General features: G+C 50.8%; 1 protein-coding gene across 3 annotated transcripts in view; it reads left to right on the top strand.

Annotated features, from left to right (window-relative positions):
* ABCC1 (ATP binding cassette subfamily C member 1) overlaps positions 1-25,086 on the top strand; it is a 131,215-nt gene that overhangs the window by 78,317 nt on the left and 27,812 nt on the right. For all 3 annotated transcript variants that reach the window (XM_026520254.4, XM_057315452.1, XM_044391560.3), the window contains exons 13-19: positions 6,287-6,433; positions 8,091-8,178; positions 10,889-10,964; positions 13,105-13,231; positions 16,158-16,334; positions 18,350-18,517; positions 20,213-20,396. In XM_026520254.4, the coding sequence (XP_026376039.2) occupies positions 6,287-6,433; positions 8,091-8,178; positions 10,889-10,964; positions 13,105-13,231; positions 16,158-16,334; positions 18,350-18,517; positions 20,213-20,396 (967 nt within the window). The remainder of the gene's footprint in view (positions 1-6,286; positions 6,434-8,090; positions 8,179-10,888; positions 10,965-13,104; positions 13,232-16,157; positions 16,335-18,349; positions 18,518-20,212; positions 20,397-25,086) is intronic.

The raw sequence follows: 25,086 nt of genomic DNA on the forward strand, positions 1-25,086 counted from the left end.
CATAAAATGAAAAGTATATTGTCTTCCCTTCCGTCTGTGCCTTTCCTCCAAAGTGTTGGAGAAACACTGGCAAAGAGCAAAAGTGAGCAGACTTCTCTACCAAGGACCCGCCAGGGAACATTGTAGATGTTCTGTAGGCTCTCGGTTGCATCTGCTCTTTCCTGCAGTGTAGCCGTACGTAATACACACGTGCACGGGTGTGCCTGCATTCCTGTACAAATTTCTTTATAGATATTGAAATTTGAATTTCACATAAGCTTCCTGTGTCATGAAATACTATATTTTGATATTTAGAAAAAATTATCTAATTATGTAAAAGTATTCAAAGCCCGTGGTGGGTTTGAAACAGGTGTGGACCCCTGGCTTAGAGTTGGGGTACCTGCTGAACCTGGCTGCCCACTCATGGTGTGACCTGAAGCTAGTCAGTCTGCCTCCCTGCCTCTGGATTCTCGCATATGGAACATGAAGGGGTTGGGCCACGGGGGTGTCACACAGGCCCCTGCCTGCCGCCCCCCCACTCCCGTGCCCACAGTAGACATCCACAACCCATCGTGGGGTTCTCTCCTACCGAGTTCTGTTCGGGCCACCCTCCCAGTGACCACTGTCAGCTGACTGGAACTGGCACACGAAGTGACATCTTTTAGCCGGTCTGGGACTCTGAGTTCTCTTAGATCCTTTCCGGCTCACACATGCCAATGTTCCAGGCTAGAAGGTTCTGCCAGGTCATTCTTTGAGAACACTCTGGTCTCCCCAGCTTTCCCGGATCTCTGATGGCTTCCTTTGATTTGTAGAAGTAAAAAGCATCAGACTGCGTGGTAGTTATGTAGAGTGTTCATTTGATTATTTTCCTTTAAACTGTGAAATAGTCTCAGTGTGTTTATAACTGTGAAATATTTTCCTTTGTGTATGTGATAGGTTTTGTTTTAGGCATAACAATGCATTCCCCTGGTAAAACTAGTTAAAGCTGTTTAAAGCTGTTTCAAACGGTCCAGGACAGGGTTTCTCCACCTCGGCACTGTTGCTGTTTGGGACCCAATAATTCTTTGTTTCTTGGGTGGAGAGGGGCTGTCCCGCACATTGTAGGGTGTTGAGCAGCGGATCTGGGCTCAACCCCACAGACACCAAGTGGCACCTGTTCCCCCACCTCCCCAGTTGGGACAAGAAGTATCTCCAGACATTGCCAGGTGTCCCTCCAGTTGGGAACCGCAGGTCTGTCTTCGTCCACAGATCTCCATCACCTAGCTTCTCTCTCTGTACCGGTTTCTTCTGCGTATTTGCAGCATAACAGTGACTATCCATCGTAAATGTAACGAAACTTATGTGTCTCTTTTATTTACTTGGACACACATGATGGCAAGTCATGCAGAAATCCAAAGCATTTTGAATTGCATTTTTTTAATAGGAAAAGCTGTGCAGCCAGAGAGAGAAAGTGACAGGGTTTAACACTTGGGTTGTATTACACTTGGGGTGGGGGGGTCTTTTCCCATAACCCCTGGCTCTGCACATTGGGTCCTCTGACCGAGTGTCCGGTTTCCTACCTTGTCACCAGAATGTGCTGACCTTTCACTTAACATCTCCCGTCCTAGTCTCCATTAGGAGGCCATGGCAACAAATGCTTAAGAGCACGACTGGCTTTTCTTGACCTTGAATTTGCCACTCAGTATGGGGGTGGGGAGAAGGGCAGGGGCAACAGGCTTCCAGAGATGGAGTTTGTTAAGCTGTTTGGCATGAAACAGATGAGCCTGGGTGTCAGTTGGGGACTTTGGCTCTGGCTGAGACACTGAAACCTCTGACTACATTAGGATAAAATATGTAGCGTTTGGTTCCCTTGAAAGGTGTTTGCATGTTCTTTCCACTGGCGAATTCCTGTGCTTCAAGGATGATGAGGTGTTTACCCACCGGTAGGTGTGATGGAAGACAGAGGCCCGGGGAGGTCAGACAAGAGCGGGGATGCCATTTTGGTGGGATTGATGGGACTGTTTTTCTGAAATACAGAGCCTGGCATCAATCATGTACACTTAATGCACTTTCCTAAAATAGTATCCCCAGACAGCCGTCAATATAGCATTTTGAGTCTTGGAAGATTCTTGAGCTTCTTGCTTTCTACTTACCCTTATCTCCCTTCATAAGGATAATTACCATGTAGAATGGTAATTACCATTGTGTACTTCTCTGCTGATTAGATCATACAGGGACCTTATCTTTTTTTTTTTTTTATCCTTGTATTCCTAAAACAGGGAACTTGGCAAATGGTGCACATTCAGTAAATGTAATATAATATAGGGGAATAACTGAATGAGTCAAAGATTTGAATAAACTGTTTTAGTCAGGAACTATGTTGCAATTGGCAGAAACCTCACTCAAATTGAGTAGAGTGAAAAAAAAGAAAGTGGGATTTTTGAGTCACAAAACTGAAAAGTATAAGAAATCGCTGGTTTTGAGCATGACTGGGATTTCAGGCATGGCTGGATCTAGGTGTTCCAGAGGGAATAACCCCCCTCTCTGTCTCTCAGCTCTGCATTCTCCATGGTGTTTTCTTTTGTCAGGGAGCTGCTCACCACATAATTACAGTTCATCCTGTCATCTGAGTAACCGCTCTGGGGAGAGGGCCCATTAGCCCATTTTCCCATTAGTCACCACAAAGCTGTGGGATTGGATCCCACTGTGGCATTGCAGTTGGCCACATGCTTATCCCCGAATCACTGGGGCCAAGGAGACGGGATGCTTGGGTAGACGAGGGTTGTGTGGCTTCTGTGGGAGCTTGGGGTGCGGCACGAGCAGTTCATCTATGGCTGAAGCTCGTAGACTGAGATGGGGGAAAGTTCTGTCCCCCAGAAGAAAATTGGAGTATTGTTAGCAGAAACAGGAGTGGATGTTTGGCAGACTGAAGAAACAGACATCCATGCAAAGAAACATCAGGTTTCTTAGGAGTTGGGCTGGTGTAGATGGTACATTTGTTTGCCGCGTGTCTCAGCAGGGAGGCACCGTTAGCTCTTGGAGTGGGACTTGTTCTTCATTGTTTGCAAAAAACTTGTCACATCCTTGACTCTCACCCATCACGGGGCACTCATGTCCACACACGTCCAAATACCCCCTGCTGAAGAGAACTCACTTGATACCTGTTTCCCCTAGACCGTGAGTCTCAGGAATGCCAAGCCTGCCGTGCTCCTCACCACATGGTGCTGGTACGCAGTAGGCGCCCAGTTATTTGTTGATGAAGCATGGCCTCCACTTCCTGGAGAAGCCAGGGCTGTGGAACTGATGGGCCACGTGATGTTCCTCCCTCTGTCTGCTCTGTGCTGCCAGCGGCCACCCCGATGACGGTGTGTTCTGGTGGCGAGACGCCTGGGGCCTGGTTTTCCCCACTCCTGAGGAGACACCTCTGGGTGTGTGCTCTTCTGCCTCCAGGCACATCCAGCCCCTGCCCACCCATCTGTGCACCTGTGTGTGCGTCCGCAGACGTTCACGGAGTATCTGGCCATGATCCGTGGCTATACAGACAGAAATGGCTGCCCTCGGGGAGTGGCGGTTCATTCTAGTTGGGAGAGACAGACCATCAACGGTAGGCATAATAAATACGCCATGGAGCACACTAACCTGTCAGAAGGGCTATGGAAAAGAAAAAGATTGGGGGGCGCCTGGGTGGCACAGCGGTTGAGCATCTGCCTTCGGCTCAGGGCTTGATCCCGGCGTTATGGGATCGAGCCCCACATCAGGCTCCTCTGCTATGAGCCTGCTTCTTCCTCTCCCACTCCCCCTGCTTGTGTTCCCTCTCTCGCTGGCTATCTCTATCTCTGTCAAATAAATAAATAAAATCTTTAAAAAAGAAAAAGAAAAAGATTCAGGCCACGGTGATAGGGAGGGCTTGCAGTTTTACATAGGATGGTGACGCTTGAGTGAGCGCCCAGTGGAGGGGGGGGGGGGGGCTTCTACCAGTGAGCAGAAGGAGCACGTGCAAAAACCTGTGGCAGGACGGTGCCGCCCCGTGGAGGCTGGTGGGACGAGAACAGGAGCTGGGGGGAGAATGGTCGGAGAGGAGCTCAGGCCAGTTTCAGGGAAGGGATTTTACAAACCAGGTAGGCCCTGGGGCCAGAGTCAAGACTTTGGCTTCCCTACAAAGTAAAATGGACTGACTTTAGAGAGGTGGGGTTTTTTGTTCTCACTATTTTTACGGAGCTATAATTTACCATTTTAAAGTGTACAACCCAGTGGTGTTTAATATATTCACAAGGTTGTACAACCATCAACACTCTGTAATTCCAGAACGTTCCCGTCATCCCAAAAGGAAACCCTGTAGTCATTGACGGTTACTCTCCGTTCCCCCTGTCCAGGCACACGCTCATCTGCTTTCTGTCCCCGTGCATTGGCCTGTTCTGGACACACCCTATCAATTGGAATCACACAATACGTGTTTTTTTTGTGTGTTCTGGCTTTTCTTTCACTGAGCATCATATCTTCAAGGGTCATCTGTGTCATAGCAGGTTTCCGTGCTGCATTCCTTTTTATGGCTGAATACTGTTCCTTTGTGGGGATATATTCGGGGCGTTCTGATTAAGAATATCTTTAGGTGAGAGGCTGGTGCGTCATCCAGCTTGTTAATGTCAGAGCCAGAAAGGAACCAGCTCGACTTCACAGCGCCCAGCTCTTGGGACCCAGCTAACAGCTTCTTTGGAAGAATGGACCAAGGAGCTTGGACTGAGTCCTATAGCCAGGAATAAAAACGGCTGCCATATATTGCATTTTGCTGTGCCCCGGGCAGTGTGCTAAGCACTTGGCATAAGTGCCTGATTTCTTGCTGCCAGCGGCCCTGCGAAGGTGTATCCTGATTCACATTTTGTAGATAGGAAAGCCGAGGCTTGCTTGGAGAGGGGAGGTGACATGCCCAGGGTCATACAGCTGATACGTGACAGAGCTGTTGGTTTTCATTTTTAAGCTGTGTTACCTTCCAGTAGGTAATAAGGAAACGAGGTGACTGTGACCCTGCAAGTGCACTGGGCCACATCCACAGCAGAGGCAGGGCTCAAACGCCAGTATCCTGACTTCCAGGCATTCTGCTCTGAGCTCAGAAAGGCAGGACCTGGGCAGTTGATTTCTCACAGGGAAAGCCTTTCTTTAATGGCTCTGGGATCCTGGGGATAATGTGGGCGTGGGGACTTGCGTCCATCTCTCGGGGTCCGGGGTTGTGCAGATTGCTTCCGATAGCATGTTCTGGGTGATCTCGTGGGATGCCTGCTGTTAGCCTCGCCTGGTGACACCTGGCACCTGTCTGTCCCTAGCAGTAAAGGAGAGTCACGGGAATCCACCCGTTGATCTCATACCTCCCTCCCAAGCTGAGCTGCCCGGCCCTGGATTATTGGGAGTGTCCTCCCTTTCCCCTGGCGAGGGAGGTGAGGAGCTGCTGTCTCAAACATCCGAACCCAAATTCGGTCGGCTGGGAGCCTGGGTAGTAGAGTCCCAGAAACCACCACAGGGCTTAATGCGAGTCTAACTTTGTGAGGAAGGGAGTACCTTTGCCTGTTAGTTTTGCTTCCCCCCCCCCCTTTTTTTTAATGTTCCTTTCCTGGGGGTATAAAATTATTCTGTGAGCTGGGATGAATTTTAAATAGTGCCGTTAACTGTCCCACCTCCAACCCCATTTCATGGATGAGACATGTGAGGCACGGGGAGGCACCTTGCCCAAGGTGTTCCTGTGTGCCAGGGATTGTTCTAGACCCTGAGGATACCCCTGTATGCAAAACAAAGTCCCTGCCTTTGTTTCCACTGTAGTGCAGGAGACAGACAGTAAATACATACGGTACTGCAGTAAAAGGATGTGATTGTTGCTTTGAAGAAAAATAAGCCAGGATAAAAGGAGAGAGAGCAAGAGCAGGGGTGTTTTGGGTGGAGGGGTAGGGCAGCCTCTCTGAAGGACCGGAGGGTGGAACCAGGCCACCATCCGATGGGAAGGTTGTTTCAGGCAGAGAGGCTGCAGGGGAGAGGCCCGGAGGTGGAATTGCGCTGGGTGGTGTTGAGGCGTCCCCAGAATGTGTGTCCAGCGTGCTTTGGAGAAGGTTGGGGCAGGGGCCGGGACTTGCAGCTCCTGGTTGCCCATTTATCTGGTTCGGTCTTTGGGTGTTTAGTGAGTGTCTGCTGTGTGCTAGACACTGCTTTAGGCATTTTCTGCTCCTCCAGCGGCCTGTTGCAGGGCGGGCTCGAACTCTGCAGGGGGTTGGGGGGAGTGCAGCTGCTCCTGCGATTGTGTCTGTGACGCAGGGACACAAGTCAGTGCTGGATGCTCTGCTTACAGGTGGCCCTGTCTACATTTGCCGTCTACGTGACCGTTGACAAGAACAACATCCTGGACGCCCAGAAAGCTTTCGTGTCCTTGGCCTTGTTTAACATCCTCCGATTTCCCCTGAATATTCTGCCCATGGTCATCAGCAGCATCGTGCAGGTACAGGCACAGCTGGAGGGACTGGAGGGAAGGGTTCTCTGGGGAAACCAAGTAAAAGGGCACATGGATCCCTCTCCATACAGTTCCGTCTGCATTACCCGTCCCACTGTGCCGAGTCAGAGGCTGGGCAGCAGTGGCTTTCGTGCTGTTTTGGTCACGCCCCAAAGAAAGGAATGCATGTTACTTCTTGACAGGGAGCTCAGACTTGAACGTACAACACGGATATTGCATACAACCAGGTTTCCCGAGCTCTGTAAGATTCTGAAACATTTATCCCGGCCTGTTCTGATGCAGTCTGTTCCACCCCGCTCTTACTCTGCTTTTTCAAAACGGCATCTTATGACTTACTAAACCGATATCATAACCCACTGATAGGCCTCAACCAGCCGTTGGAAAAACCCCAACCTAGACCCCCCAGAAATCCTAAAGACCATGGCAGTGACTCTGTAAGGTGAGGAAACTGTCCATTCAGTCACACTTGTACTCTTTGTGAAACTCCTACACTTTCCAACTCGTGGTATTTTTTCGTATTTTTCTCCTCAGCATTTGAACGCATTCATACTGAAAGTCCGATTTTCAGCTACACAGACAGATGAACCTTAAGATTTGGTTGTACAACTGTATGCTTTCATTAAAAAAATAAATAAGCAAATAAAACCCCTTTTTGTTATGAAAAAATTCAAACATACACAAATGTAGTTAGAGAACAAATAGTGTAATAACGAACTCTGTGTAGCATTCACCCAGATTCGACATTTTGCCACACTTGGCTCATCGAATCCTTTTTCTGTCTTCCCCTCTCCTGCTTCCTTCCTTCCTTTCTTTGCTGAAGAATTCTTTCCTTCCTTCCTCCCTTCCCTCCTCCCTTCCTTCCTTCCTTCCTTCGTTATTTTTTTTTTAAGATTTTTTTATTTTTAAGTAATCTCCACATCCAGCTTGGGGCTCAAACTCATCACCCGAGATCAAGAGTCACATGTTCCACCAAGAGAGCCAGCCAGGCGCCCTTGAAGAATTTTAAAGCAAATCCCAGACCTCTTGACATTTCACCCATAAATCCTTCAGTGTGCATTTCTTCTGCTCTTGTTCTTTGGTGGTTTTTTGTTTTTTGTTTTTTTTTTTAATTTACTTGTGTGAGATAGAACTGCTGTATCACACTGTGTGAATTTAAGGTAGCCAACGTGTGTGGCAGAAGAATGACTGCAGGAACGTTAGCGCCTCTGCCACATCACGTGATGTTCGTTTCCTTTTTCTGGTGGCGGCCATGACATGCTCTCTTGTAGGCAGCTCACGGTGTGGTGAACGTCATCACCCTGCAGCAGAGCCCCAGGACTTCTTTCTTCCCCGCTTGCAAGCTGGTACCCTTACTCGGGGCTGCTGCGTTTGGTTACTGTTTCTGAAGTCCCTTGTCATCTACGACCATCCCCCTGCCTTCTTTTTAATACCCGTTATGGGCTTTGAAAGGAGAACAGACAAGAACCAAAACCCGTTCTGTTTCCCGTTCTACGGAACACTCTCGTAGGAAACGAGAGCCGCCAGAGATGAGGGAGGATGTGGGCCCCTCGACACCCAAGGGAAACCACCGAAAGTTAGCCTCAGGCTGTGTTTTTGCAAAAATACTTTTAAAAATAACTGTACCCTGCGATTGCTTTTTGTGTAGGCGAGTGTCTCCCTCAAACGCCTCAGGATCTTTCTGTCTCACGAGGAGCTGGAGCCTGACAGCATTGAGCGAAGGCCCATCAAAGACGGTGTGTGCATTGGGTCCCTCTGTGCCACGGAGGCTCCCCTCGGGTTTGGCTGTGAGGCCCCAGGGAGCAGGAGCTCTGCAGAGCCGGGTGGGCGTCGCGCCTTATCTAGCACATCCCAGGCGGGTGAACTTCAACTTCTGTTTTCTTGGTGTTTTCTCACTGAGAGGCAGCCAGGGGGGTGAGGCCTCCCGCCGAGGGGCCAGTTCCAGGGCTCAGATCTTGACTCTGTTCTGGGCAGATGGGAAGGCACGACAAGGACGTTGGAGGCTGACCAGCTCCAACCCACCAGCTCTGTGTACTTGGGCAGGTCAGTTGTCTGCTCCGAGCCTCAGTTTCCCTATCTGGGTAATAGAAATGAAGGTGCTTTTCCTTGTCAGGGTGTTATGTGGATTTTTATTGGTAGGGTTCTTTCTTTTGTAGCTTATTTTAATTTATCCTTTCCTAGTCAACCTCCCTGACTGGGGATTTTATTTCTAGCTCTGTCTCCAAGCACTTAATAGTAAATATCAATGCATCACCAGCCGTGACTACTTTTCACTTAAACGACACTCCCGTCATGCACATTGTGTTTTAAGGACGTCCGTGCTCAGCATAGCACACAGAGGGGCTGTGGAAACCCTCCGTTTTACAGATGAGGAAACTGGCCTAAGTCACTTGCCTGAGATCGCACAGCTAATAAGAAGTAGAGGTAGGATTCACACCCATCGCCAGTCAGTGGAATCTGCTCTTACCCACTGTACAGTGTTGCCCTGTGGAGATTTATAGAGCACCTACTGTGTGCCTAGCACCACAGCTGTATGAGGTCCATCTCATTATTATCAATCCTGCTTTACCGATGAGGACAGTGAGGCCCAGAAAAGTTAAGTAATTCGCCCATGGCTGTTCAGCTAGGCAGTGGCAGCATAGGGATTGGACCCTATGCTGAGGAACGAATGTGTGTATGCGCTGGTGTATAAGCACTGGTGTGAGCAGTGCCCGGCACCCAGTAGGCTTTCAGATCTCTTCCATGGTGTGTTGAACACGGAGCGCAGTGCCTGCTCCCCAGATGTGGTGGTCGTTACTTCCCTAGTGTGAAGAGACAAGGGATCTGGGACCTTGTCAGCTCAACCCTAGAGGCCCGGTTCCTCAGCCTGGGCCCTACTGACATTGGAGGCCCAAGCGTTCTTGTCTGGGGCCGTCCTGAGGTCAGTTGCCTGCTCTGAGCCTCAGTTTCCCTATCTGGGTAATGGACGCTGGGCAGCACGGACGGCCTCGACCTACTTGATCCCAGTAGTACCCACCCCAATTTCGACAAACCGAAACTGTCGCCAGACATGATGTCCTTTGTCGGGGGGCACAGTTGCCCCCAGTTGAGAATCCCTACTCAGGGGATGCTGGAATCTTCTTCCCAACATCCCTGGCCTTTGCTCATGGGTTTGTGGCATCCCGAGGACCTAGTCTCCCCCACTGTCCTGTAGATGGCCCGGTGCCATCTCCTCCTGGGTCACAGTTCTCTGCATAACACAGGGCTGACATGTGGAACAGCCCAGGGTGATTGCAGGCTCCTGAAGCTGCTCCCAGCTCCCTGCAGGTGTCCTGTTGGAAAACCCCCAGGCCTCAGCACCCCCTTCCTAGGCTGGTTGACTTTCTGAGATGTTTATCCACACTCCGTGGGTGCCAGACAGGGTCACCTTGGCAGCTCCCAGCCCCGTCTGGTGGTTTTCTAGCTTGTCTGACTCAAGTAGCTTTCCTTAAATTACTTAAATAGCGCCTTCCCGTTTCCTCCTTGCTCTGTGTTGCAAGGGGGCAGGGGGTGGGGCGCGAGTGAGGGAGGTGAGGTCAGGTTAACCAGTAACTGCCTCTTGCCAGGAGTTTTTGTTTCTTTGGGTTACAGGGGAATTTCTCTCTCTCTTTGATAGCTTAAAAACACGCCCATCTTATCTCTAGGTAGTTTCAAGGAGGCTCAAGACGGAGAGTCAGAACTTGTTTTTTTAACACGAAGTAAAAGGACAGGAAGGGGAGGGAAACTAAACGAAGACAGAGGGCCTGGAGCTTAGACTCCGGAGCTGCTGTTGTCCGTAGAAAGCCGGCTTTGTCTTATCATTCTTCCCTCCCCCATCCACCCCGTGAAACCCCACCTCCTGTTCCACAGCCTCCAGTTTCAGTGTATATGACTTGTGTTTCAGAAAGATTGACCTGCTGTGTGATGTGAGCAGGGCAGGAGGGAGAAGGGATGCAGGGAGAGGCGTTAGGAGACAGCCCTACAATCCAGGTGCTTTGGCTGAGGACCCCACCTTTAACATAAGGGAAGGGCTTGGGATGGGGTGAGGGCCCAGGGTCAAGGGTCAGCCTGATGGAAAGAACTGCCTGTTCCCTATTCACCTTGCCTTCTGCTCGACCCCCCAGCCAGAGCTGCCAAGATGGGGTGAGGGAGTTCCTGGAGCCTTAAGTAAACCCCAAGGGGTCCCCCCACCTCTGCCAGATGGGTATCTGGGTGGTGCAACCTCCTGGCGTTCAGGGCAGAGCCCTGTTGTGGTTTCCGTCTGTTTTGTGGGTCTGGTTGGGGTTCTTTAGAAACCAGCTGTGATGAAAGGAGATAAAGCCCTAGTGCAAGTGTCTAGCATCTGGCATTGAACTAAAAAGATTAGGGGAAAAAAATGAGAGCCTCCCGTGGATGCTCCGTCTCCGGACTTCCGTCTTTGCCTGACATGTTGTTGCTGGTGTTTTTCAGGCGGGGGCGCAAACAGCATCTCTGTGAAGAATGCCACGTTCACGTGGGCCAGGAGCGAACCTCCGACGCTAAGTGGGTAAGCCAGGATGTGGAGAGAGCCACGAGGCTCTGGTCAAATGTGGGTTTGACTTCCAGCCACGCTCTAGCTCTTTGACGCTGCATAGGCCACTTTGCCTTTCTGGGCCTCAGTTTACCCATCTGGGAAATAGTTCCAGTCATTCCTGCTTGGGCTACAGGAAGGAGCTGGCACAGAGAGTTCCCTTGGATTATAAATGACAGAAACGCTACACGGATAGGCTTAGGCAACAAACAGGGAAATTTTTGGGTTGCATCACTGAGAGCCACTCTCAGGTACAGCGTGATCCAAGGACTCAGTGCCCTCAGGATCCCCGCCATCTTGTCTTTGTTCAGTTTCCCTCTGTGGTGCTTCCTTCTCAAGCTGACTCTCCCTTCATGATGGTAAATAGCCCCATCAGCCTGGAGTGTACCTCTTACCTGGGCTGGAGACCCACCTGCCTCTTATTGGTCCAGATTGGGTCATGTGCCCCTCCGTGAGCCAATCACGTGCCAGGAGAGACAGCACACGGATTGGCCAGGTTGGGTCTGCTGAAAGGAATTCTAGTCAGCAGGGATTTGCTTTTGGGATGGAATCGCTTTTCTCTGTCCCCTTCAGGGTCCCTGGCTGCCTGAGTCACCCTTTCTTGCCATGTCCCCGTCTGGGACCCTGCCCACCCAGCCCTTATTTTCCCAAAGCATACAGTGTCCGGGGAGTTGACCTGGTTCTCCAGGCCAGTGGTCCAGCACCTCTTCCTCCTTTCTGAACTGGGGAGGCCTTGCTTGGTGGCTCTGTCAAGCTTCCCCAGAAGAGTCCCCAAAATACAGGGCCGCAGGGACCTTTTTAGGGACCACATTTTTCCCTCCAAGCCCCTTAACAATTATCCCCTCACTGGGTGGCCAAATTATTGCTGTGTGTTAACTCGGGAAGTGGGAGGAGGTGAGAAAAACTCTCTAGAGAAAAGAATCTTTGTAACACCTCCCTTGAAAACTCCTGGTGGGACTGCATGCTTGGGAAGTTCTTCCTTATGTCTCACTTAACTCCTGCCTGCTTCAGTTTTAGCTTTTCTCTCTTGTCTCTTTGTCTCTCTTGCCTTTTTGTTCTAGTCACACACCCCACGCCTACCCTGGAACTCCCAAAACTTGTCCCAATCCAAACCTTTCCTCTCCTCAGCCTATAAAAATATCCCATCCCCACCTGGACAGTCACAGGGGCTGCCTCACTGGGCTTTGTGTTCTTTTGTGGCCCTATCATCCATTCCCCCCTCAGCCTGGGAACAAAAGCGTAATTGGTGGGACCATTTGGAACCACTGCAAAATCCGACAGCATTTCCACTAATATGTTGAGACCTGATAGCATCCATTGAAAAGCACAGCCAAAGGAAGTAAACCCAACGAGGCCCTGGGCTCGGGGTGCCCGCCACTCCCCGGAAGCATGGAATCAGCCCTGACTTGGCAGCAAGCGACGCCCCATGTCCTCGGGCGGGCAGTCTTGCTGGCCGAGCATTGAGCTCATGGTACTTGCGCACCACCACCTGTGAGAGGGTGATTTCTGTACAGACCCGTTTCCGAGACTCAGTCATCCATGTCAGGTCCCGAGGTGTGAGCATCTTAGCACCTCGAACTTTGATGTCTTCGGGTGTGGCTGCCCCCTGCCCCCTCCTCAGGACCGGCCTTACTTCTCCCTGCCTCGTCCTGTGTCGTCAACATGTCAGTCCCTGACCACACCTCTTCTTTCACACCTTCGGGCCTTCTCTTCAGCTGTTCACAGGTTTCCGTGTCTGGTGCCGCTTTCCCTCAGAGTTCATGTTGAGGTGTCTGTCCCTCAGGGCACCCGCATTGTTAATACTCCACCATCCGGCTCCCTTATTGTGACCTGACCGCCCCCCCACCCCAGCCCCAGGTGTCTCCCGCTGCTCCTGCTTCTCTGAGGTGTGCGTGCATCCCAGTGCCTGTCTAGAGCCTCACACACCTGGGCCCGCTGAGACCAGTCAGTGAACTCAGCTTAGCGGGAGGAAAACAGCGGAAGTAATTTCCAGACTTTCAGGGCCCGTAACAGCCCTGCCTTCCGCTTCTCTTCACCCGGGGTACATCCAGCTGTGGTGGGCCGCCTCCTGTTCAGGCGGGGGCGTGGCTGAGGCAGAGCCCTTGTGTCATTTCAGCATCACCTTCTCCATTCCGGAAGGTTCCTTGGTGGCCGTGGTGGGCCAGGTGGGCTGTGGAAAGTCGTCTCTGCTCTCAGCACTCCTGGCCGAGATGGACAAGGTGGAGGGGCACGTGGCTGTCAAGGTAGGACGAGGACCGGGCAGGTGGGGGGCAGCTGGGGTGCTGCTGGCCTGAGAGGAAGGGCGAGCGCGATGCTGTTCCGTTTCACAACAGCCCCTATGCAGGAAATAAGAGTAGCGAGGAACTGCCTCCTCTCCCATTTTCTCTGCTCTTCTCTTGGGCCCCCTGGAAGGCAAGAGTTGATGTCACTGATTTCTTGCTGTATCCCAGCACCAAGAATCGTGCCCAGCAAGTAGTAGGCGCTCAGTAAGTACTGAGTAAACACATGGTACTCCCTGGTCCCCCGCGGTCTCTTGGTCTCTCTGCATCTCTAGCCCTCAGTGTGCACCTCGTGGTCTCTCTTCATGCATGAGTCTTTCTGGCTTGCTCTTACTGTACATGGATCTCTCTCTGTATCTCTGTTTTATAAATGTAGCAAAACTTAAAATTTTTTATTTGTGTCTTGGGGATATTTTCTCAGAGAATTGTTTTTAAGAGAACTTTTTAAATCCTGAGCATTCCTTGGGTTCTTAATATGGGACTAAAAGAAGGACTATGGTTTTTATTGGTTTTTAAAAATACGGCATACTTTAAACTAAGTTGGGATATTCCTCAGGAAAGAGTTTAAAAGGTGGCCTTAGTGAACAGATGAGTCTCCTTGGAAATCAAGAGCCTTGTTTTGCATTTAGGTTAATCCCCATGAAGGACTTTCCCTGGTGTAAGAAGCTTCCCTCGAAGTTTTGCTGACCCAGCATTTCTTGGAGCATGGTCTACAGCAAACTCGTCTTGCAGTTGTTTGGGGAGTAGAGTTCTGGGCTCCAACAGCCTTGGGAGATACTGCAAACTCAGATTCCCTCCCTCTCAGAGACTTAAAAGTAAACATTAAAAAGTAAAGGCTCTGAGGGGCGCCTGGGTGGCACAGCGGTTAAGCGTCTGCCTTTGGCTCAGGGCGTGATCCCGGCGTTATGGGATCGAGCCCCACGTCAGGCTCCTCCGCTATGAGCCTGCTTCTTCCTCTCCCACTCCCCCTGCTTGTGTCCCCTCTCTCGCTGGCTGTCTCTATCTCTGTCGAATAAATAAATAAAATCTTTAAAAAAAAAAAAAAAGTAAAGGCTCTGAGAAGTCCCGCAAGGAGAAGAAAACTTAGTTCAGTTAACCCAGTGTGTCCCAGACGTATTTCCCACACTCTTTATTATCTGTTCAACAACTGTTTGCATCCCCAGAAATGATGTCTCTCGGAATCTCCTCTTGGGAATGCTAGTTTATGCAGTTGTTTTTATTTCATAGCAAAATCCTTTCTTTGTTTATATGAGGCCCTTTAGCCGGGTACGCATTAGTAGAAAAGTACACGTTATAATCGTTGGATCTAAACTAATGACATTTAGCTGTTAATTTAAGAAATGTCCCATCACTGCTTTCAAGTACATGTTACTAAAGTAAGATTAATGAGCAGTGTGACCTCGGTTGATGGAAGAAAACTCCAAACCATCCACATTGTGTTCTTGTTTCATTAGCGAGTTTCTACCCCCGTGGCACTATTGACCTTTTGGACTGGATGATTTTCTGCTGTGGGGGGCTGTGCTGTGCTTTGTGGAATGTTTAGCAGCATTTCTGACCTCTATCCACTAGATGCTGGTAGCATCCTCCACTCTCTAGACATGGTCAGATGTCCCCTGGAGAGCAAAATTGCCCCCGGTTGAGAACCACTGTTTTAAAGTCAAAAGCCTTTAAATACAAAAATGATGCATCTAGAAGTTGAGGGTGGGTGCACTGAGTATTTGGTTTGTTGTGTTGACAGATTTGTAATGGGTTGCTTCGCCCTGCAAAGGAGCATGCTAGAAATGTGCTTAAAATATTAATTTTTTCCAAATATTTTTATTTGGTGGGGCTGTGCACACCATGTCTGAATTATCTGTGGGCTCTGTGGTGACACTTTGTGACGTTTTGGCCTCTTGTAAGTTAGAGTATTCGAGTCAGCAGTTTAGTTATTTATCTGAGAAAGAAGGTTAAGATTGAGGACACCTGGGTCCCACTCCCAACCTTGTCCCCCCCAGAATTCTCTTAGGTAAGAATCTTCACTCATTCCTCTTGCCCTTTTAGTAAAGCCCACACTCCTCACCAGGACCCCTAGCCTGGTGTGAGCTGACCCCTGCTCACCTGCTCGTTCCTCCCCGTCTTCCCCCTCACACGATGTTCCAGTCATACTGGCCTTCCTGTTCCTGGGATGTGCCAGGTTCTTCTTGCCTCTGGACCTTTGCCCATGCTGTTGCCCCTGACCGGAATGCTTTTCCACCTCGTTTGTCACAGCAACGTATCCTTACTTGGCCGTCCTTATTTAAAACTTTCTTACTCAAATACGTGAAACAGATGCCCTCACCCGAGCCCTTATTCTCATGACATTCCGGGCACTTTAGCACATGGAAATCAGCACTAAACTTTGGAAGTGGACGATTTTGATACTGAAGTCCTTGTTTAAATTTCATCAAGGAAATTTCCCCAAGGAATCCTTCCCCGATGACCCAAACTTGGTCTCTCTCTAAAGGACTTCTTGAAGGACTCATACATTTTTCTCTCTTAGCATTAACCATAACTGTAATCAAATAGTTTTTTTTTTTAAATCATCTCAGGGACTTATTCTTGAGAAGCAGGAGTTTTGTTCTCTGCTGGAGTCATTCAGTGAATACTTAGTAAACACGGAACTATAATCTCACCAATGTGGATTTCCACTCCTGAATTCCTGATACTAGAGTCTGTAATTGACCTAGTGTGGGGTCTGATCCCAGCTCCGGCATCTGAGGCTGTCGTGACTCCATGTCCCCCCTTCTGAAACAATGGGTGCGCTGAAAGTATCTTGGGAAGTAGGGCCCTCTCGGTGGGTGCGCTGGCTGGCCGCCATCTTGTTAACCAAGGCTGTCTGTCTGTCTTGCTGCCTTCTGTATGTGCCTCCTAGGGCTCAGTGGCCTACGTCCCCCAGCAGGCCTGGATTCAGAATGATTCTCTCCGAGAAAACATCCTTTTCGGCCGCCAGCTGCAGGAACGGTATTATAATGCTGTCATTGAAGCCTGTGCCCTCCTCCCAGATCTAGAAATCCTGCCCAGTGGGGACCGGACAGAGATCGGTGAGAAGGTCAGTACGGCTTCAGCATGGCCCCTGTATCAGCCACAGAATTCCAGGAGCTGATGCCAAACACTTCTCCAATTTGAGGGTGTGCGAGTTGACCGTGGGTGGCTGACCCACACTGGGCTCAGCTGGGCAGCTCTGCTCCACAGCGCAGGCCTGCCGAGCTCAGTTCCAGCCTGTGGGGTTGGCTGGGGTCTGCCCCACGCACCTTACTGGGGCTTCAGCTGAAGGGATGGTAGCTCTGCAGGGGGAAGGTCTTCTCACAGTGAAGCCCAAGAGAGCAAGAAACAAAAAACAAACAAAAACCCCACATGATATCCCTTAAAGCATATTGTCTGTCGTTTTCACTTGATCTAAACTGAATGACAAAGCACCAGGAAGTGCCCTCTACCTTTGCAGTCATGTGACCGCAGAATCACATAACAGAGGGCACTCTACAAGGAGGGGAGGCATATCAGTGATTCAGAGGTCCACAGTCCCTTCCAAAACAAGGATCCTAGTAAAAGTAATGATACAGGAGCTAACAGTTGTTCAGCATTTACTGGGCGCCAGGCACTGTGATAAAGATTTTATATGCATTCCATCCTTACAGCAAGGCCATGAGATGGGAGTTACTGTTATTTCCATTTGGTGGCTAAGGAGGAAGAAGCATAGGAGGGGCTAAGTGACTTGCCCGAGTCCCTCCCCACCTCAGGGCCTTTGCATGTGCTTTTTCCTCTGCCCGGCCGCCTGTTCCAGCACCGCTGATGGTTATCTGGTGTGTGCTTGGGGAGTACAAATGTTCCACGGCAGCACCAAGGAGCTTTCCTTTCTCTTTAGTTACGAGCCGGTGACTCCCCCAGCTTTCTAGTTGCTGAACAATTTCTTTTGAGGGAAGTCTACAGCTCCTTGGAAAAAAAACAACTGTTAGTAGGGCTCTTTGGGTTTGCAGTTAGCAGAGGAGCCTGGGCAATTTTTGTTCTTGTTGTTTTAATGCACGTATCTGCTTCTGCTCCTTGGAGACTCCCTATCTAGGTCCCAGTACCAAAATCTAGAGCGAGAGATTATAATGGGTTTGGTGTCTGCCCCTGGGCCAAAGAGCTGTGGCCAGAGGGGCCATCCAGAAGAACCCTGGCTGCCAGGACCCCAGCTCGGTGCCTAGGGTGGGCGGGCATCTCTCAGGAGACTGGGCAGTTAACCTGTGGCGGGGGGTCCACTTTGATTCCCCACCCACATGTGGAAATGACATTCAGTAATCTGTTGCCAGGGGAGGGCTGGGACTGCTGCTGTGGGCTCCATGGAGTGCTTCCTTGTGAATTAGAAATCAGTGCCCTGGGGTGGCTGGGTGGCGCAGTCGTTAAGCGTCTGCCTTCGGCTCAGGGCGTGATCCTGGCGTTCTGGGATCGAGCCCCACATCAGGCTCCTCTGCTAGGAGCCTGCTTCTTCCTCTCCCACTCCCCTTGATTGTGTTCCCTCTCTCGCTGGCTGTCTCTCTCTGTCAAATAAATAAATAAAATCTTTAAAAAAGAAAGAAAGAAATCAGTGCCCTTCCTCCTGGTGAGTGGGGCTGGATTTTGGCACCCCCAGAGCACAGCCTGCCTCGGCTCTGTGTGCTTCCACGGAGAGTGGTATAGATCACAGCAAGCTCGCAAAAATGTCAGCTGTTACCCACTCTAACAGCAGCGGCCACAATAGGCTCATTCCCGCAGCTGCTGGTGCCTTCCTTTAGCCTGCCATTATTTGCCGCCACCAGCCAGCCTTTTGCTGAATCGCCACTCTGTGCTGCGTGTCTGCTCAGCAGCTCACACGGGCTCTGGTTTTCTCTTTTGCTTATTTTAGGGTTGAGGCTAGACCCCACGGTGGGCCTTGAACCCAGTTCACGCAGATACGATCTCACGCCTTTGCCTCCTGCTCCAATGAGAGGAGGCGGTGTAGCACTGCAGGGCCGCCAGCCTGTGTCGGCTGCACCCTGAGTGGGGCTCCCTGTCTGCAGGTCGCAAGGCTCCCCGGGAAACCCACCCTTCTGCTGTGTCTCTCCCCAGGGTGTGAACCTGTCTGGGGGCCAGAAGCAGCGCGTGAGCCTGGCCCGGGCCGTGTACTGTGACTCCGACATCTACCTCTTCGACGACCCCCTGTCGGCCGTGGATGCCCATGTGGGAAAACACATATTTGAAAACGTGATTGGCCCCAAGGGGATGCTGAGGAACAAGGTGCCTGCGGAAGGGGCAGGGCTCGGGTGTCTGGCTGGCTTGCTCTTCGCTGAAGTCGGAATGTGTCCCCTTGGTCACTCCTTCACCTCCCACTTTCCAGGATTCTTCTTCTTTTTTCTTTTTTTTAAATTGGACTTAAGAACACATTTCTAATGCTTCCCTTGGATACCTTCCCAGGACAGCTTTCTTGCTCTTGTCTTTCTAGGGGAAGTCCTTGACACTGGCTTGCAGTCCTTGTCTCCATGTGGCCAACAGAGCCCCCTCTTCCTGATTTAATTACAGGGGTGGCCTCACAGAGGGAAATCCCATCCCCTTTGAGCGGGCAGCCCCCCCTTCCCTGCTGAGGTGGCTGTGGGCTGAGGGATAGAGGTTGGGAGCAGGAAGACTGCCATAGCACCGTAACATGACAGGAAATGGGTCTTCACCTCTTGATGGTGATGATTATTTTTAGGGGAATTACAGGGTGGTTGGGAGGGAGCACTGGTTCTTTTCTTTTTCTTCTGGAGAAAAAAGTAACGCACATGCCCGTGGGGAAAACAGAGGAGATTCAGAAAAACATGAGAAAGAGAAACAAACAAGCAATTGTGCACAATCCCACTTTATAGAGATTTTATTTCTTTCAAGTCTTAGAAGGTTTTTTAAATAGGGTCAGCACATCATATATATATATAATAGGCATCGTGCCACTTAACCTATCATAAGTGTTCCCATACACACCCTAAAAATTCTGTACAAACATAATTTTTAAAGAAATTTTTGTTAACAGAATAATACATGCCCGTGGTAACAAAATCAAAGGGTGTAAGAATATATGTAAAGCAAATTTTAAAAAAAAGGCCCTCCCTTTTCCTGCACCTGAGTTCTTGTCTTGAGAGCAGGGGTCAGCAGTCTGGTTTGCTGTCTTAAGCTAAGAAAGGCCTCCACATTTTTCAGTGATTGGGAAAAAATCCAAAGAAAAATAGTATTTTGAGACCTATGAAAATGAAAATTGCATTGAATTGAAATGCTGGTGTCCATACATGAAGCTTCATTGGGACACGGCCAGATCATCTTTTTCTGTCTTGTGTTCGGCCACCTTCCCGCTGTGGCAACATAGCCGGTCGTTGCCATAGCGACCAGAGGATTCAGAAAGCTGAACATATTAACCATTTGGCCCTTTAAGGAAAAGTTGGTCAATTCATGCAGTTTGCTGAATGTCCCCAACCATGACATAACTGGATAAAATACATACACATGTACAAATTTTGTAGCGGGTGTTTTGGGGGGGTTGTGATGGGAGGATTACTTTAAAAAATTTAATCCATTGCATGTGAATTGTTTTGTATCGGGTTCATTCTTTTATTCAGCCACAGTGCCTTCCCCTCATCCTTTCCGTGGTTGTTCACAAATCATCTTTGCCATCACCCTTGTGAAAATTGCAACTCCCACCCTCAGCCCGTCCCCTTTGCTTCATGTGACACCCAGCACGCACTTTGTTGTACTTCTATCCATCATTTCTCCCCCATCCGAGGAGTGTGAGGCAGGGACCCGTTTCCCTCGCCGCTGTCCCCAGCTCCTGGCAGGCACGTGTTGAATGAAGGCACCCACAGATCAGAGCGCCCCAGGCTCCCCAGGTGCCCAAGCTTGGCCAGCGAGGTGTCCGGGCATGCAAGTCGCACCTGGGCGCTGACCCGCCGGTCCCCGTTCTGCCCACAGACTCGGCTGCTGGTCACACACAGCATCAGCTACCTGCCCCAGGTGGATGTCATCCTCGTCATGACCGGTGGCAAGATCTCCGAGATGGGCTCCTACCAGGAACTGCTGGCCCGGGACGGCGCCTTCGCCGAGTTCCTGCGCACATATGCCAGCGGCGAGCAGGAGCAGGCCGAGCACGATGATGGTAGGGTGCCCGGGGTGCCTCGCTGATCCCCCCCCCCGCTGCCTCCCAGAGGTTCCCCCAGCCCCTCTCCGGCATGCCTAATCAGTGCTGGGCCAGCCCCTTCAGGACCCCTGTGGACGGACCATCTCGGGCTCTCAGGGCTGACTTAGGAGGGGGTCCCAGTGCTTTACAGCCAGGGTGGTGGACCTGGGCCCAAGTCCTCATCCTTTGCTGCGAGGTGGCTCTGCCCTGCCGAGCTTCAGGGCTCTCATAGCAGGAATGGGGACAGTGATAATTATAGTCCTGGCTCTTAAGAGGCTGTGGGAAGCAGTGACCTATGTGGCATAGTCCAGAAGAGGTGCTGGGGTCGTGGGGGGGGACGCATCGTGGCTGAGCGTGCAGGCTGGCAGTTGGCAAGACCTGGGTTCAAGTCCCACTGCTGCTCTTGCCAGGGTTCTCCCAACCCTTCTGCACCTCAATTTCCTCACTGATAAAGCAGCATAACAACAGGACAACCTTCTGGCGTTTGGTGGCGATTTAATGTGCTCAGTTCCGTAGAGCCTTGGGCATGGTGCCTGGCACAGAGTGTTCTGTACGCGACAACTGCTGTCATTACTCCCCTGGGAGGAGTCCCATCATTTACCCCCGTGCACTCGGTGCCTGCCAGGTCACCACAGACCAGCCCGCTCCCCAGCCACTGCACCTGCCTGTTCACCCAGGCCAGGGCTCTGAAAGCCAGGGCCTCACCCTGTCCTCTTTGAAGGCTTCTGTGCAGAGACTTCTGAGAATCTTTTCTCTCTTCTCGGTTGGCTTAAAATTCAGGGGATTGGTTTGCAACCTTTAGGCTGCCCTGTGTTTTCATCAGTCAGACTGGAGTCTCAAAGCCTCCTCTGCTCCCCTTTCTTCTTGGAGCTCTTACCCCACAGAGAGGGAAGAGGTCATCTGACACCTTTTCTCCTTTGCCTTCAGCTGTTGCTGAGAGAGGTCACTGGTCCTGCCCTGATTTCGCGCCCCCTGGAGCTAATTAATGACATACTCCCCGAGCCTTCGGGGCACGTTCCTTATTCACTCTGCCCCCAGGCAGGTCTCAGACTGTCCAGAGGGGCAGGGCTGCCCCCTCGGGCCATTCGCACCGGTGCTGGTGTTCTGGAAGTATCTGTGATGGGAGGCTAAGACACAGCCAGTGCTTGCCGAGGGCCAACCGGGGCTCCTGTTCTCTGCAGGAGTTACCTCCTGGACTCCTTCCAGCGACTCAAGAAGGAGTAGAATTGTTACTCTCAGTTACCTGGTAAGGAAGCCGAGGCTTAGGGAAACCTGTCCCTTCTCTTCCAGGGGCGGCTGGGTTCCCGTCTCTGTGACTGGGGCTGGTCCCTGAGAAAGAGCTATTTATTGTTCATCAATGTAGTCATTCCGTAGAATTTAGTGAGCATCTCCTATGTGTTAAATGCTTGTGTTATTTTCCTAGGGTTGCCCTGACAAAGTAGCACAGACTGGGGGGCTCACATGACAGAAATGTAATCTCTCAGTGTCCTGGAGGCTGGAAGCCCCATACCTGGGTGTTGGCAGGATTGGTTCTTCCTGAGGCTCCGAGGGAGGGTCTGTGTCCCCCCCCCCGCCCGGCTTCTGTGGGTGTGCCGGCGCTCTCTGGCCTTCGCTGGCTTATAGAGGCCTCACCCCAGTGTCTGCCTTCGTCTTCACCCAGTGTTGTCTGTGCCCGTCTCTGAATTTCCCCTTTTTGTAATGACATCAGTTATGTGGGATTAGGGCCCTGCTAATGACCTCCTTTTAACTAATTACATCTGCAAATACAGTCATATTCTGAGGTACTGGGGACTTTGGACTTCAACCTATGACTTTGGAACGGGGGTACAATTCAGCCCATAACAGTTTTGGGGAGACAGAGTGAACAACATCTAGACAAGTCCCTACCCTCGTGGAGCTTAGGATCTGGTGGGAGAGACGGGCAAAAACGAATCAAGGAAGCACTGGCTTCATAGAGCACTAAGCGCTCTGAAGAAAAAACCGCAGATGATGAGCTAAGGAGTGGAGTGTTGGCGGCACGGGGCAACCCAGGTGGAGTGGTCAGAGGAGCCCTTTCTGAGGAGGTGACAGTGGCCTGGAAAGGAGCCAGCAAGGAGAAGATCTGGGGAACAGTGTTCTGACACAGGGAACAGCAGGTGCACATCCCTCAGGCCTTGTGTGGGATCGGTCTGCTGAAGGACCAAAAAGGAGGCCAGTGTGGCCAGACCGTGGTGGGCAAGGGACAGTGGTGGGAGATGGGCCTTCAGGGTGAGGAGTTTGGGTTTTAGTCTCCATGCAGTGGGAAGCCACTGAATGTCAGAGAGGGGGAACAGCTTGTCCAAGGACACACAGTGGTTCCTGGAGGGGTCGGGACCTCAAGTCTGGCCTCTAAACTTCAGTCCTCTGCTCCTTCCTTCAGTTGCCTCTGTGTCTTCCCAGGGTGGGGGTGGGGGGCTCATTTATTCCTCTGCTCCGGTTTGCTATATGGGTCCTAGAGGTTTGTAATAAGTGCTTTATTGAGATAGAATTCACATAACATTCGATTCACCCATTTAAAGCATACAGTCTAGTGATTTTTGTTATGTTCAGTGTTCTGCAACCATCATCAGAATCACCCTCAGAACATCCTCATTGCCCCTACAGAAAACCTTGTAACCGTTACCAATCCCTGTACATTTTCTCCTGGGCACCCACGCATCTTTCTGCCTCGGGATTTGTCTGTTCTAGACATTTCACATAAATGGAATTCTAGACTGTGTGGTACTCTGTGCCTGGCTTCCTTCCCTCCGTGTGAGGTTTTCGTGGCTCACCCATGAGGTAGCATGAGTCTGCACTTCACGTCGGTCCGTTGCTGGGGAATGCTATGCCACATTTTGTTTTTCATTCATCACTTGATGCCCTTTTGAGTTGTTTCCATGTTGTGGCTGGTATAAATTGTGCTGCTGTGAACCCTAGTGGTTTTAAAAGCAAAGCATTTCCTTTTGCCAGCCTGAGGCAAGAAGTTCCTTCAGCTTTTCATTCCTAATCAGGATGAGTTCCTGCATGTCCGAGCTCTCGAGGTTGGGAAGTTCTGCCTTAAGTCTAGCCTGCTTCTCTCCTGCTGCCGAGTCCACAACTTCTGATGGGCAAGCCAAGGTCACATGTTGGGTGGGGCAACCTCAGGATCACTGTAGCTCACAGACTTGCTTCAGTCAGGTGAAAAAGACCCCGTGTGCTTGCTCAAGTGACACATATGTGTTCAACTGAATCTTTTTTCCCAGGACGCGGTCTCTCTCCTTTCTGTCCAGGTGCACAGGGAGCGTCCTTAAACTCTTGGCCACAGATGGTTTTTTCCCCTTCCCTTCCTCCGCTGCCAGCAGATCCAAAGCAGTTGATGCAGAACCGCAGAATGCTGCCAGTTACTTTTTTTTTCCCTTTTCTTTTTTTCCTTTGGCCACGTCAGCACTTAATTTGGCAATGAAAATGCCATGTGCCACCCTCGCACTGCTGTGGGGCATTTTCCCAATGCAGCCACGTGGCCTCGCACCCAGGTCCTCAGCCTGCGGGTCTGAACTCAGACGGGGCAGCCCCTTTTCTCTCTGGCTCTCTCGGGCTGGGGGCGGCACGGTGGTACAGCTTGGCACCAGGGCCCGTTCTTGCCCCGCCGTAGCCAGCTCCCGAGAGCCTGTGACCTTGGATTTGTTTGAACCACATTTTTGGCTTCTTCTAAAGGGAAACTTTTTTTTCCTTGTTGGATTAATCAGGTCTTTTTTAGAACACCCAGGCTGAAGGGGGAGAGTGCTTGGTTTGGAGAGACTCTTTCCCCACTGGGGTAGGGAAGAGCAGATGTACCAGGAAATAGGCATCAGATGGGGAGATGCTGACCCCCCCCACCAGGAATATTTATCACACTGATGGGTCAGAAACTTTTTTTTTCTTTTTTTTTTTTTTTCCTAGGTGGCCAAGAGAGTTACAGATTCACTCATGAGCCTTTGTACCTGGAAGGTGAAGAACATTTCTGTTTACTCGGGTTTCTTTATTAGGAACCTTAAGTCTCGAGCAGTGGTTTCTATTGGGGAACATTTGTGCTTCCCAGGACACATGGCAATGTCTGGAGACATTTTTGGTTGTGACAACTGGGGTGAAGGGGGGAGGGGCCCTGCCGGCAGGTGGAGGGTAGAGACCAGAGATGCCTCTAAGCAGCCTGCCATGCACAGCACACCCCCGCCCCCTCCGGAAAACAGAGCATCATTTGGCCCCAACGTCCGTAGTGCCAAGGCTGGGAAAGCCGCTGTGCCCCGGCTTCACACTGCACCACGTTCTTCCCTGTCGTCTTGGGAGAAAGACTGTTTTTCCGACAGTGTACCCACTTCTCAGACCCGTGCTCGATTCATCTCGCAAGCTCGTGACTCATTTTCTCCATCTTTCAGATCTTTGCCGAAAGGTTTTCTTTTTCTTTCTTTTTTTTTTTTACTGATCATAAAATCAGCATGTCTCACTTTAAACCATTGGAAAGTGCAGAACAACGCAGAGAACCAGGAAAAAGAATGTCCGTCCACTCACCCACCCGTCAGAGGAGCTGTCTGTGTCTGTCCTGCCTCGGCCTTCTTGAGACGAGTAGCATCGTACCGCGCTCTCAGCCATCAATACTGCTTGCTTGCTTTTCTGAATAGTGGGTCATAAGCACCTCCCCCCGTTACAAATATCTGTC

This window comes from Ursus arctos, unplaced genomic scaffold (genome assembly GCF_023065955.2).
Source record: "Ursus arctos isolate Adak ecotype North America unplaced genomic scaffold, UrsArc2.0 scaffold_2, whole genome shotgun sequence".
Taxonomy (NCBI): Eukaryota; Metazoa; Chordata; class Mammalia; order Carnivora; family Ursidae; genus Ursus; species Ursus arctos.